A 13,117-nucleotide genomic window follows, 5' to 3' on the forward strand; every position below is an offset into this window, starting at 1 on the left:
CGCAATATTGGACAAGTTTATCTTACCTCTTTTTGTTGACTAAATAATAGACTAAGAGTCAGGATTTTACAGGCAGACCTTGATGATCTTGTCAGTTTGATATATTTCCAGTTCTGTGGATACAAATACATAGAGAGCATGAATAGTTTTGATTTGGAATCATAGTCTTTAATGGATATAGTCCTTTCTCTGTATTAGCCATGGGTTCTCAAATCTATTTTGGAGCTGATACTGGATGCCTGCCTTTAGTAAGAACCCTACATGATTTTTGTGGGCATTGAGATGTGAGAACTATTGCTACAGAGCAGAGGACAGTAAGCCTGTCCTGTAAATTGCTGGTCAGTATTTTTGGTTTTGGACTTTGTGGTCTAAATTCAACTACTGAATTCTGCCCTCTCATGGCTCAAAACCAGCAACAAAAGATAGAAACACATGGGTATAGTTGGTCAGATTTGGTCCAAGAATTTGCCAATCTCTGATAGAATCTAGATTTTAGTTCGGTGTTTTTTTTTGTTTTGTTTTGTTTGAGACAGAATTTCACTATGTGGCCCTGGGTAGAATGCTGTGGCATCACAGCTTACAGCAACCTCAAACTCTTGGGCTTAAGCCATTCTCTTGCCTCAGCTTCCCAAATAGCTGGGACTATAGGCGCCTGCCAAAATGCCTGGCTGGTTTTTTGTTGAAGTCGTCACTGTTGTTTAGCTGGCCCGGGGTGGGTTTGTACCCGCCAGCCTCAGTGTCTGTGGCCGGCACCCTACCCACTTAGCTACGGGCGCCGCCCTAGACCAGGTTTTTACTCTCTGAATTTTTTCTATGGCATTCTCTTTAAAATCAGTTTTAATGAGATTTTCTGCATATTTATTTTTTGATGACTAAAGAAAACCCATCAATATAGAATGCTTCCTGGATATACATTAAAGGAATTAATAGATGTAAAATGTTTATGATATTTAAAACTTTTTCTGGGTTAAAATTAAGGGAAGTATGATTATCTTATTTCTAACTAGGTCATCTGCTTCTAATACTAGGTTCCTGTGGCTAGAGCAAGTATTCTTTGGCTAATTGGAGAGAACTGTGAACGAGTTCCTAAAATTGCCCCTGATGTTTTAAGGAAGATGGCTAAAAGCTTCACTAGTGAAGACGATCTAGTAAAACTGCAGATTTTAAATCTGGGAGCAAAGTTATATTTGACCAACTCCAAACAGGTAAGAGTCTAATCCTTCGTCAACCTGTCTGATATTTACTTTGCTCTTCACTCTGATCAAGCAGCTGAGGTCTGTTCCTGCGTTCCTCTATCCATTCGGCAATTACTGGGTGCCTGTTTGTTTCAGATTTTATGTTAGATAGTACAAAGAGATGGCATTTTAACCCAGTAGGGGAGAAAAATAGATTAAAGAATGAAAGAGTATGTGTTAAGTGCTATAATAGATGTATTGTAACACAATGGAATTCCAAAGGAGTTGTTGAAAATCTAAAGTAGAAGGAGATAAGAGGTTAGAGGTTTTATAAAGGATAAAACTCTTAACTACAGGCTTGTAGGGAGTGGTTTACTGTAAGAGCAGAGTCATAAAACAGGTGTTTAGGAAACTTTTAACAGCTAGTCTGCAGTGGTAGCTGCTCTGGTCTGTTTGTGTTCCTCAAAGTCCATGTGTTGAAACCTAATTAGTCATGTGATACTGGGGAATAGGGCTTTTGGGAGATTAGGTCGTGAGGGCAGAGCCCTTTTGATGAGAGCTAGTTTACCCCTTGGACCTCGTGAAGACACAGCGTGAAGGCACCAACTATGAATGAGCCATTTGACCTATATTATTAATGGAAGTTTTGAGCTCAGCTTCTGAAGTATTTATTCCATTGCATATTGTAGAATGGTACTTTTAGATAACCGCAATAATTTTCACCACTCACTGGTGAAAACGTGATTTAAAAAAAAAAAACACAAATTTTCACATAGCTTATTGTTTTTGTGACACTAATGCACTGCTGACTATGCCAAGGGTGACATAGTTCATTTTTTAAAATGATTAAGTACATAAACAAATGAGAAAAATGTCCTGTAGAATTGTTCTCCATTCTTCAACATTTCTCAAAAGGAGGAGATTGGCAAAATTACCAAGTGAAAGTTAGCATTAAAGAATGATTTTAAGCACCATCAACTTAACAGTATTAAAAATATTTTTTAAATTTATGGTTCATAACCTTTTGGATATGAGAGAGACTAAAATGATTGCTTTTGCAAACATATAAAAAATTGTTTTTGGTACTTATTTATTTAAGCAATTTTAAAGTAAACTAGCGGAGGTCCTCGGACTTTTTAAACAGGGGGCTAATTCACTCTCCCTTAGACTGTTGGAGGGCCTTCCTATAGTTTAAAAAAAATATATGAACAAATTCTTATGCACACTGCACATGTCTTATTTTGAAGTAGAATAACAAAACAGGAACAAATACAATTACACCGCCTCATGTGGAGTTTGAGGACCCCTGCGTGTAGAGACCAGGCTATAGTGTTCAGGGGCTGGTTTGCCATGGAGTCTAATACTTGTATGTGGACCTGCATTCTCTGTGGTGTAGATATCTTAGTGAACATTTTCAGAATTTTTATTGAACTATTTATAAGGAATGTCTAGGTTTATTTTTATAAGATTTAGCACATTTACTTGTATGCTTAAAGAATAACTGAATAATAAACTTCTTGGCTACCTTAAAGATGCTATGACCTGATATACACAAAGAATCAAAAAGAATTTTATAATTAGTTAACAGCTTGATTTAAGTATGTACAAGACTGATCCTCCCATGACAAACAAACTCTGGAAATATGCAAAAATAAAAAACTAAGACTCGGAAGAGTAAAGAAAAGCAAGAAGATTCTGGAGGGGAATTGATAACTTGAAAGAAAGGAGTGTCAGAGAATGATATTCCTGTTTCCTGTGGCTTGTCCGCTGAGGGCAGCTGCAGTTTGCAATATGCACAGCAGCTGAAACTCCAAAAGGAAACCCTAACTCCTGGCTTGAGGAAGTAGAGAACAGAGTTCAGGAAAATTATGAACATTGGAAAAATAATGAAGAATTCTATGCAGGAGAGAGCACTCGAGTGGGGAAGCCTCAATATCTATGAAATCACTCTGTTTCTGGCTGAATTATGAATCACACATAGAGAGTAGGGTCAGAGCAACACAGCTAATAATAAAGAATTAAACTGAAATTTGAGGGATACCCAATAGATCGAGTTTGACTTTTGAATCTCACCAACTTAATTGCAAGCTAAAACAAACAAAAATCCGATACTCTTCAAAGAATATAACAATGTCCAGGGTCTCTACAGTATAGTATTAATAACATCTAAGATACAATCCAAAATTATTCAGCATAAGTAGAACCAGGATGGGGAGTTAATGTTTAATGGTTATAGTTTCAGTTTAAAAGATGAAAAAAATCTGGAGATAGATGGTGGTAGTTGATGCACTATGCTGTGAGTATGTTCATGCCACTGAACTGTATGTACACTTTGAAATGGTTAAAATGGCAATTTGTGTTTTGTTAGCCTTAATAAAATAAAATGAAGAAGAGTAGGAAAATGTAATTTTCAAGAAAAAAAAAAAAATTCAAGAGAAAGCAGCCCCAAGATGGCCCAGATCGAATTTGCTGGCATTTTGAAGCAACAGCTGTAAACATGGTTAATGATATAAAGGAAAATACACACATAATTAATGAAAAGATAAGAAATGCCAGTAGAGGGCGGCGCCTGTGGCTCAGTCGATAAGGCGCCGGCCCCATATACCGAGGGTGGCGGGTTCAAACCCGGCCCGGCTGAACTGCAACCAAAAAAAAAAATAGCCGGGCGTTGTGGCGGGCGCCTGTAGTCCCAGCTACTTGGGAGGCTGAGGCAAGAGAATTGCTTAAGCCCAGGAGTTGGAGGTTGCTGTGAGCTGTATGATGCCATGGTACTCTACCGAGGGCCATAAAGTGAAACTCTGTCTCTACAAAAAAAAAAAGAAAAAGAAAAAGAAATGCCAGTAGAGAAGTAGAAACTGAAAAAGAATCAAATGGAAGTTCTTGAACTAAAAAATCAACATTTTGTCTAATTTGAATATTATATATTCTTTAACATTTAAATATTTTTCCTTTCTGGTATACACACACACACACACACATATATATAAATTATTTATTTATTTATTGTTTTGAGACAGAGTCTCACTTTGTTATCCTTGGTAGAGTGCTGTGGTGTCCTAGCTCAGAGCAACCTCAAACTCTTGGGCTTGAGCAATCCTCTTGCCTCAGCCTTCCAAGTAGCTGGGACTACAGGCACGTGCCACTGTGACCAGCTAGTTTTTTTTTGGCCGGGGCTGGGTTTGAACCCACCACCTTCGGCATATGGGACCAGCACCCTATCCCTTTGAGCCACAGGTGCCGCCCCATTTGACATATTTTCATCACACTGGTTAACATAGCCTTCCTGGCATTTTCTTAGTTACTGTGTTAAGACATTTATATTCTACATTTAGTAAGTTTTTTTTTTTGTTTGTTTTGTTTTGTTTTTGGCCGGGTCTGGGTTTGAACTCGCCACCTCTGGCATATGGGACCAGCGCCCTACTCCTTGAGCCACAGGCGCCACCTAGTTTTTCTGTTTTTTGGTAGAGATAGGGTCTTGCTGTTGCTCAGGCTGGTCTTGAATTCCTGAACTCAAGCAATCTACCTGCCTGAGCTTCGCAGAGTGCTAGAATTACAGGCGTGAACCACTTTGCCTGGCCTGAGATGGAAGTTTGTATTTGGAAAACAGTTTTAAATTAACTGTGTGGTGACTGCCATACAACTATTTGATATTGATTAGTGGGAGGCAGGTAATGATTGAAAGTACAGGTTCTAAAGTTAGCCTGTTTGGCTTCAAATCCTATTGTGCCACTTACTAACTACATGATCCTGGACAAATTATATAACCTATTTATGACTTAGTTTCCTTATCTGTAAAATGGGAATTATAATAATATCAATTAAGCTATAATGCAATATCATGTTGTGCAAAGGCACACAATAAAAGCCATAGGGATTATTGGGAAAATGGAACTAGAGTCAGAATATTCAAAAACTATATTGGGGACATATTAATAGGAGCACAGTTTTACACATGTTAAATGTTTAACAAATGCATAAATACTAAAATGAATATAGTTCTATCTTGAAATAGACCTGAGCTTTGCTTGTTAAGGAAAGGTGGTTTTTATGAATGAAGTGATTAGAGGGTTAATCTGGAATTGGATGAAAAGTTGTATGTCTCAGTGTAGATGAGGATAGTCCGAAAATGGCACATGTAGATGTTGACATCTGAGGTGAACGTTTGAGATATTTGTATTTTTTGTATTTCTACACAGCTCAGTTCAGCTGGGTGCATTTTTATGCTTTTACCTAGTATTTTTTGCAGAAGAAATCACGTCACGGACAAAATTCAAGTTATGCCCAAATTGTTCCCTAATACACCAACTGAGTTGGAACAAATGCACATGGTTTTTTTGAGACAGAGCCTCAAGCTGTCACCCTGGGTAGAGTGCTGCGGCATCACAGCTCACAGCAACCTGCAACTCCTAGGCTCAAGTAGTTCTCCTACCTCTGCCTCCCAAGTAGCTGGGACTATAGAACCCTGCCACAACGCCTGGCTAATTTTTGGTTGCAGCCATCATTGTTGTTTGGCGGGCCCGGGTTGGATTCAAACCTGCCAGCTCAGGTGTACGTGGCTGGCACCTTAGCCGCTTGAGCCATAGGCATCAAACCTTTTTTTTTTTTTTTTTTTTTTTTTTTGAGACAGAGCCTCAAGCTGTCGCCCTGTGTAGGGTGCTGTGGTGTCACAGTTCACAGCAACCTCCAACTCCTGGGCTTAAGTGATTCTCTTGCCTCAGCCTCCCGAGTAGCTGGGACTATAGGTGCTCACCGCAGAGCCCGCTATTTTTTGGCAGTCCCAGGCCAGATTCGAAACCTCTAGCTCTGGTGTATGTGGCTGGTGCCTTGGCCACTTTAGCTACAGGTGCCACCCACAAATGCACATTTTTAAAACAAGCATTGGAGCAGAACTGACTGTACCTACCTCACAAAGTTATTATGAGATTACATGAGACAGACCATGTAAAATGCTTAGATTTCCTGGCATATAATAGTGCTTAGTTCATTTTAGTATTCCTGCTTCTTCTTCTATTATCCTAGTTTGCAATTACTAGATTTTTTATGTAGAACATGATTATTTACGATAAAGGAATTAGTCTAGTTACTGAGAATCTCTATTCTTCTTAGGAAAAATGCTCATTTGGGTTTATCCCACTAAGAAAAGAGTGCTGCAATCTCTCTTTTAACAGTTTTTGAAGGAAACAATAGATATAAAGAACAAGAGTAGAAAACACTGAGGTACTTTGTTGTAGAAGGTAAAAAAGTTGAAGGACTTTGAAACCAGTTCAAGTAGCTGAAATTGCAAACTCTTAAAACATAGCATAAAGATTTGGCGTGACTTCACTGAAATAATCTGTGGAAGTTTGAGACAAAAGACTTGGATTTGATTAAACTGATTAATAACAATTAAAAATTTAATGACTAAAGCACGCTTTTGTTTTTAAACTTTCCCTAATAGTGTATTATCTTTTAAATGATGTTGTAGTATTAGGAACCTTAAGTTAATGTTTTTCTTAACTTATGCCTTTATTTTTATTTTTATTTTTATTTTTTATTTTTTGGCCAGGGCTGGGTTTGAACCTACCACCTCCGGCATATGGGACCGGCACCCTACTCCTTGAGCCACAGGTGCCGCCTTATGCCTTTATTTTTAATTATAAAATCTTGCAAACCTATGGCAAAGTACATAGTAGCATAAATATATGTAAATATATATGTATTTATCCAGGACTAGGATAAAGTTGACATGTAACATCTGCCACCTTTATTATTTTTTAAAAGGAATATAAGATACAGAACAAAAATCTCTCATTCACTCACTCACTCCCTCCCTCCCTTCCCCACCCCCACTGGTGACCACATCTGTGTTGTGGGCTTGCTTCATTCAGTCACGTGTGTTTTACATTTTTATTATATGAGTGTACATCCATAAGTGATTTATATTATTTTGTGGGTTTTGAAATGGATACTTACAGAACTTTTTTCACTGAATACGTCTTTGAAACATTTTATGGGATGCCAAGTGCAGTGACTCATGCCTGTAATCCCAGCATTCTGGGAGGCTGAGGCAGGTGGATTGCTTGAGCTCAGGAGTTTGAGACCAGCCTGAGCAAGTGTGAGACCTCGTCTCTCCTAAAAAATAGAAAAACTAAAAGGGCGCAGTGGCAGGCGCTTGTAGTCCCAGCTACTTGGAGACTAAGGCTAGAGGATGGCTCGAACCCAGGAGTTTGAGGTTGCTGTGAGCTATGACGCTACGATACTTCTACACAGGGCACACAGTGAGAGTTTGTCTCCATAAAAAAAGAGAAAAAAAGAAGTATTGGTATGTGTAGTATAGTTCATTGAATTAACAGTCTCATTCTCAGAGATAAGTTTCTACTTTTCTGCTATTAAAAAAGTGCATCATTAAATTCTTTTTGATTCTTAGTGAGAAGTTTTGTAAATCACACTGATATTTTGGGGATTCCTCCTGAATTCTTTCTAGCCCTGTGATTCAGGTCTTAGGAAAAAAGGAACTGAGAAAATCCCCCCAGTTCCACTAACATGATTTGGCTAAAGTAGGCTGACAGTGACATTTACCCCCTTTTTGCATCTATGTTTTTTGGCATTGAAAAACTCAAATAAATGTAACATACAGAGGAAAATGTTACAGAAAATTTTCAAGTTGACAGAAAGGTAAATACTGTTAAACTCAGAAGTCTGTCCAAGTCATATACTATTTAGTTATGAAATTAAGAGACTGATTAGATGGGACACCAGTGCTGCTTAGGTTTGCCTCTGATGTAGGTTGAACATTCTGTGTATGAACAGCTACAGGCTCTCACAAGAGGAAAAACACAATGAAATTCAAGAAGGGCTGAGAAAGAGGAAAGGGCTCAGTAAGCTCCCATCTGTGAGGTACATCTGTATGGCACACCTCTAAGCTGATACTGGGACTATGTTTTAAGAGACCTTTTTTGTTATTTTGTGCTGACACACAATCTATCAGAAGAAAGCTATTGTTTAAATAAACATTTTTACCAGGTTAATTGCTCATCAGAGTATTTAGGTAAAAATATGATACTCATATTTTGAGAAGTCTTTTAAGTAATCAATATCTTACTTTTATATAGAGCTCCTAAAAGTCATTTTTCTGTCACACGGTAACTTAGAGTCAATCTAAAGAGAATATAATTGACGTAAATGGTCTCGGAATAACATTAGCCATTAGTTGGTACTAGTAATGGTTCCTTAAATCTAAGCAGGAAAATTAATCTGAAATCACAGTTTATAAGTAACAATATTGAATATTTTTGTTGATAATATGTTCTATTTGTTTATCTTGTATAATTTATTATCTTGTAAATTTTAAAGTACTATCTAATGCGCCGTCTGGTTTTAGATTGAGGTAATGTTCAAATGTCATGATTGTTTACTTAAGCGTCTTTTTTTTTTTTTATTATAACAGTTGCCCTGGACAGATCTAATTATTATACCTGTTATCTAAGTGTCACATGTAGGATTTGTCCCAAGTTTTTTATTTTTAATTCAGTAATATTATTAATGGTTGTATTAAAATAAGAGAGTAAATTTGTAGACCTCTCCTTTTAACTTTCTAGTGGCGTGTAAAACACAAGTGCAGTGAACAGAGATTTGATTTTAATATGTGATATATTTTAAATCTGAAACATTGCCTTTTTCCACTTTCTTGTGGATGTAGCATAACTAACTTCCCCCTTTAGATCAGCATGCAGGGTGTGTGCTGTCTAGTGAAGTACACTCCGACACAGCAGGGGGGCGCTGTCTTTCATTTTCCTGGTGGTGGTGAGCTGAGTACTTACCAGTGCTTCATTTGGCAGCAGCTTGATGTACCAGCAAGTGGTGCCATGGCCTGTGAGACGCGTGACGCCCCAGGCTGCCAGTGGAAGGAATCAGAGGGAAAAATGGGAAGTTAGAGCTTAGTTATTGGTGAAATACATGCAGGAGGTAACAACTAAACAGCCCTGTTGTAGATCATTAAAGAGAGTGGTCAGAGGACTCTTGCAGCAGTATTTTTGTCTTTATTGTGAGGTGTAAATCTAAAACTTATTTGTTTTATTACTTGACAGCTCGTTTTTTATTTTGTTACACGCTTATCAGCCATAAATTTTTTTAAATGGAAAGGTATATTTATGAAGAAGGAAGTGTTAAATTTCCATTCAGTACTTAACATGCATACAATGTTCCCATTTACCATCCACCTTGGGGGTTGTAGTGATACCACTCAACACGCAACAACCAGAAGATCCTATAAATCTGCTAAAAAAGGTTCAACATCTATATTAAAAGTTAGGTGTTATTTTTACAAAGATTATGCCTCAAGGTGATACTTTGATACCTGAGGGTACAGAAGATGTTTATATAACTGTACATAAAACATGAGCTAATTTAGATGAAGTAACTTTTTAAAAATTAATTTTTCACGTTTTATTCCAAGTATGCTTTTGCACATGTGAAAATTGAGTTGATATGTTGACTTCATTAGTAGAAAAAAGGCCCAAACACTGTGGGTTTTCAAAGAGAAAATCAATTAGTTCCAATAATAGACTTTTCTCACTCAAAGTATTTTTTTTTTTTTTTTTTTTTTTTTTTTGAGACAGAGTCTCAAGCTGACACCCTGGGTAGAGTACCATGGTGTTATAGCTCACAGCAACCTCAAACTCTTGGGCTTAAGCGATTCTCTTGCTTCAGCCTCCCAAGTAGCTGGGACCACAGGTGTCCCCACAACACCCGGCTATTTTTTGTTGCAGTTGTCATTGTAATTTGGTGGGCCGGGGCTGGATTTGAACCTGCCAGCTCCAGTGCATGTGGCTGGTGCCCTAGTTGCTGAGCTACAGGCACCGAGCCACTCAAAGTATTTTTGTGTTTATTCTTTCTGAGTGCTATAGATGGGAACAAAGAAAAGCTTCTGGAAGTTTACTCTTGTCAAAAATTCTATAAATGCTGTTGTAAATGTAAAAGCCCAACATTGGAGATGAAATTGTTTTCACCAATGGGATGTTGTCATGGGTAAAATTGATGTTTTTATTAAATTAAGAAAACTATGGAACAGAAATGTTTTTGGGAATTGTTTGCAGTCCATGTAAACAAACTCTGCTTATTCAGTCAGTTGAAATAATAGTGATCAAATTTGCTGATGTTGATATATACAGTTTAACTATGCTACAAAATTCTTGTGATGAAGCTGATGTCAAAAAAACTTATTTCAGCATAACAGTATTAACAGTATGCAACTTAGTTGTTCTCTTTGTATCTTACCAACAGGATTCTAGAAATATAATTTTGTGAAGAATTGCTTTGTAAATTTTTAACTTAAATATCATGTTGGCTTAAGTTTTTTTTAATTGATAACCAAGTCTACTGTGTATTAGTTAGGTTTTAGTTCAAAAATCATTTGGAAATCTTTAAAGTGTCACCAATAGAATGCCAAAAACCTTTAGCTTTTTGAGAATTTTAGCAAGTAAAGATTCTGAGAAACAAATCTTGCAGACAGGAAGACTTTGAAATTTATCCCTGTGAAAATGAGAGAACTAAACAAATGGTGAGAACTCAAGAGTTAATTGGGAAGTTCTGTCATTTGTACTATATCGTCTATTTTGAAGACTCTTTTGATGGAGTTCTTGTATTTTATTAGATAATTTTATAGTTTGTGTTAGAATTAAATGAAATTATGGCAGGTGGTTTTGTAGTATCTAAATTTGGTGAAATATTTTTTAAAGGATAAATAATTATTTGAAAGGTTTGGCTAGAAATAGTTATTTAAAAATTTTTCATTGACTAGAAGAGGGGAAAGTTAAATATTTGGATTTGAATTATTTACAGATTTCAACTTAGAAGAGAGAATTGATAATATTTTTCATTCAATAGCATTTTCTCTGGGGCTTACCAGATGATTCAGAAATACTGTAAAGAGGATATTTTCAGCCAGCTGTGGGTTCATGCCTGCAACTCTAGCACTTTGGGAGGCCAAGGTGAGAGGATCACTGTATGTCAGGAGTTTAAGACCAGCCTAAGCAATAGAGCAAGACTTGTCTCTACAAAATAGTTTTTTTTGTTTGTTTGTTTAAATTAGCCCAGTGTTGTGGTGCACACCTATAGTGCCAGCTATTCAGGAGGCTGAGGCAAGAGGATCACTTGAGCCCAGGAGTTCCAACCATTGCATTCCAGCCTAGGCAACAGAGCAAGATCCTGTCTCTAAAAAAAGGGGGGGGGGATGTTTTCTCCACTAAAACATTATTGTTTACAAAGAAGAATAAATTGAAAATGTTAACACTTTGATAATTATTAATCATAAAATTTAATTTCAAAATGATTATCAGCAGATTTTTTAAACACCCTAAAAAATCATATTTTACGTAAATGATACATTCTCTCAAGAAATATCAAGGCCGTGGTATTAGAGATAGCTAACATAAAGAAACTGATTAGAAGAATATGAATGTATGGTGAATAATTATGTTTCTAATGCATTATTATACACAGATATGCTTATATATTTTAGAAAGAATTTTATGTTTTCAGAAATAAAATAGCTTATAAAACATCTTTATAAGCTTACCAGTATAATAAATTTTATAGTTAATAAATATATACATATTTTGGGCGGCGCCTGTGGCTCAGTTGGTAAGGCGCCGGCCCCATTTGCCGAGGGTGGCGGGTTCGGACCCAGCCCTGGCCGAACTGCAACCAAAAAATAGCCGGGCGTTGTGGCGGGCACCTGTAGTCCCAGCTGCTCGGGAGGCTGAGGCAAGAGAATCGCTTAAGCCCAGGAGTTGTAGGTTGCTGTGAGCTGTGTGAGGCCACGGCACTCTACCAAGGGCCATAAAGTGAGACTCTGTCTCTACAAAAAAAATAAATTAATTAATAAATATATACATATTTTAAAATCATATAATTTTAGTTACTTTAAATACCCTATCTCCCTCTCAAAATTGTGTCTGTTAGTATATTGAAAATGTTTAATTTTCTAAAAATTAATTTTGGCAATAGGAAATACAAGCAAAATATATCATTTTGTGAACTCAAACTTAATCATTGCCATTAGGATACTTTCTCTGATTTATTTTAGTTGTAGATTATAAATCTCAACACTCAAATGGACTTTAAAGTTAGCCTACTTGTAAATTCTCAGTCTACATTTAAGAAAACTAATGGTTAAGTAGATTTCCAGGTTTCCCCAGCAAGTTAATTACACAGTTGAGCGTACCACATTTCCCTTTAAGCTTGTTTTGAGTTGTAGTACTTGTCTTTAAAAAAATGAATCATGGAATTTTTCTTGTCTGTAGTTGAATGGTCTAGCAATTAGTCAAGAGCAGTTGTTGGTTCTCAAATTCAGAATAGCTCTATTAACATTTTCACTCGTATTTTTTATAATTCTACTTTAATAAAACTAGGTTAATGTTTTTTAAGTATCTGTTGAAAGAAGGTTGCTTACTATCCAAATCAATTATTTTAAACAATTATTATTGTAAAAGAGTTTACCACACCGTTCCCATACTTTGAATTACTGTTCTAGAATTGCCTTTAGCTCTGCTTAAACGTGACTGGATTTTAATTTTTTATCTGTTTCTAATGTGTATAAAATGTTCTAATCTAATGTAATGATTTACTGTTGCTCAGTTTATTTTTCCCATGTATTAAGAATCCTATTTGCCTGGTAGTTACAATTGTGCATGTGTAGCTTTCTGTAATAAAGCTATGTTTTTTTAAATAAAATAACCGTAGTTTAAAATGCAAACCTATTTTTGTTAACATTTCAATTTTGGTTCAATTATTATTAAAATTATCTCAATATATGTTAATGTAGTACATTCAAAAATTGACTTAGGAAGTCTTATTAGCGTGTAAAAGCTACCATAATAAGTTGTTCCCTTACATAAATAAATAAATGACCAGTATTACTAGAGGCTATAAGCAGCATGGGGAAAAAAAATGGGAGAAGTCTT

General features: G+C 36.4%; 1 protein-coding gene across 2 annotated transcripts in view; it reads left to right on the forward strand.

Annotated features, from left to right (window-relative positions):
* Positions 1 to 13,117, forward strand: part of AP3B1 (adaptor related protein complex 3 subunit beta 1) — a 269,031-nt gene that overhangs the window by 146,431 nt on the left and 109,483 nt on the right. For both annotated transcript variants that reach the window (XM_053587990.1, XM_053587979.1), the window contains exon 15: positions 1,029 to 1,205. In XM_053587990.1, coding sequence (XP_053443965.1) covers positions 1,029 to 1,205 — 177 coding nt within the window. The remainder of the gene's footprint in view (positions 1 to 1,028; positions 1,206 to 13,117) is intronic.

This window comes from Nycticebus coucang, chromosome 1, assembly GCF_027406575.1.
Source record: "Nycticebus coucang isolate mNycCou1 chromosome 1, mNycCou1.pri, whole genome shotgun sequence".
Classification (NCBI taxonomy): Eukaryota; Metazoa; Chordata; class Mammalia; order Primates; family Lorisidae; genus Nycticebus; species Nycticebus coucang.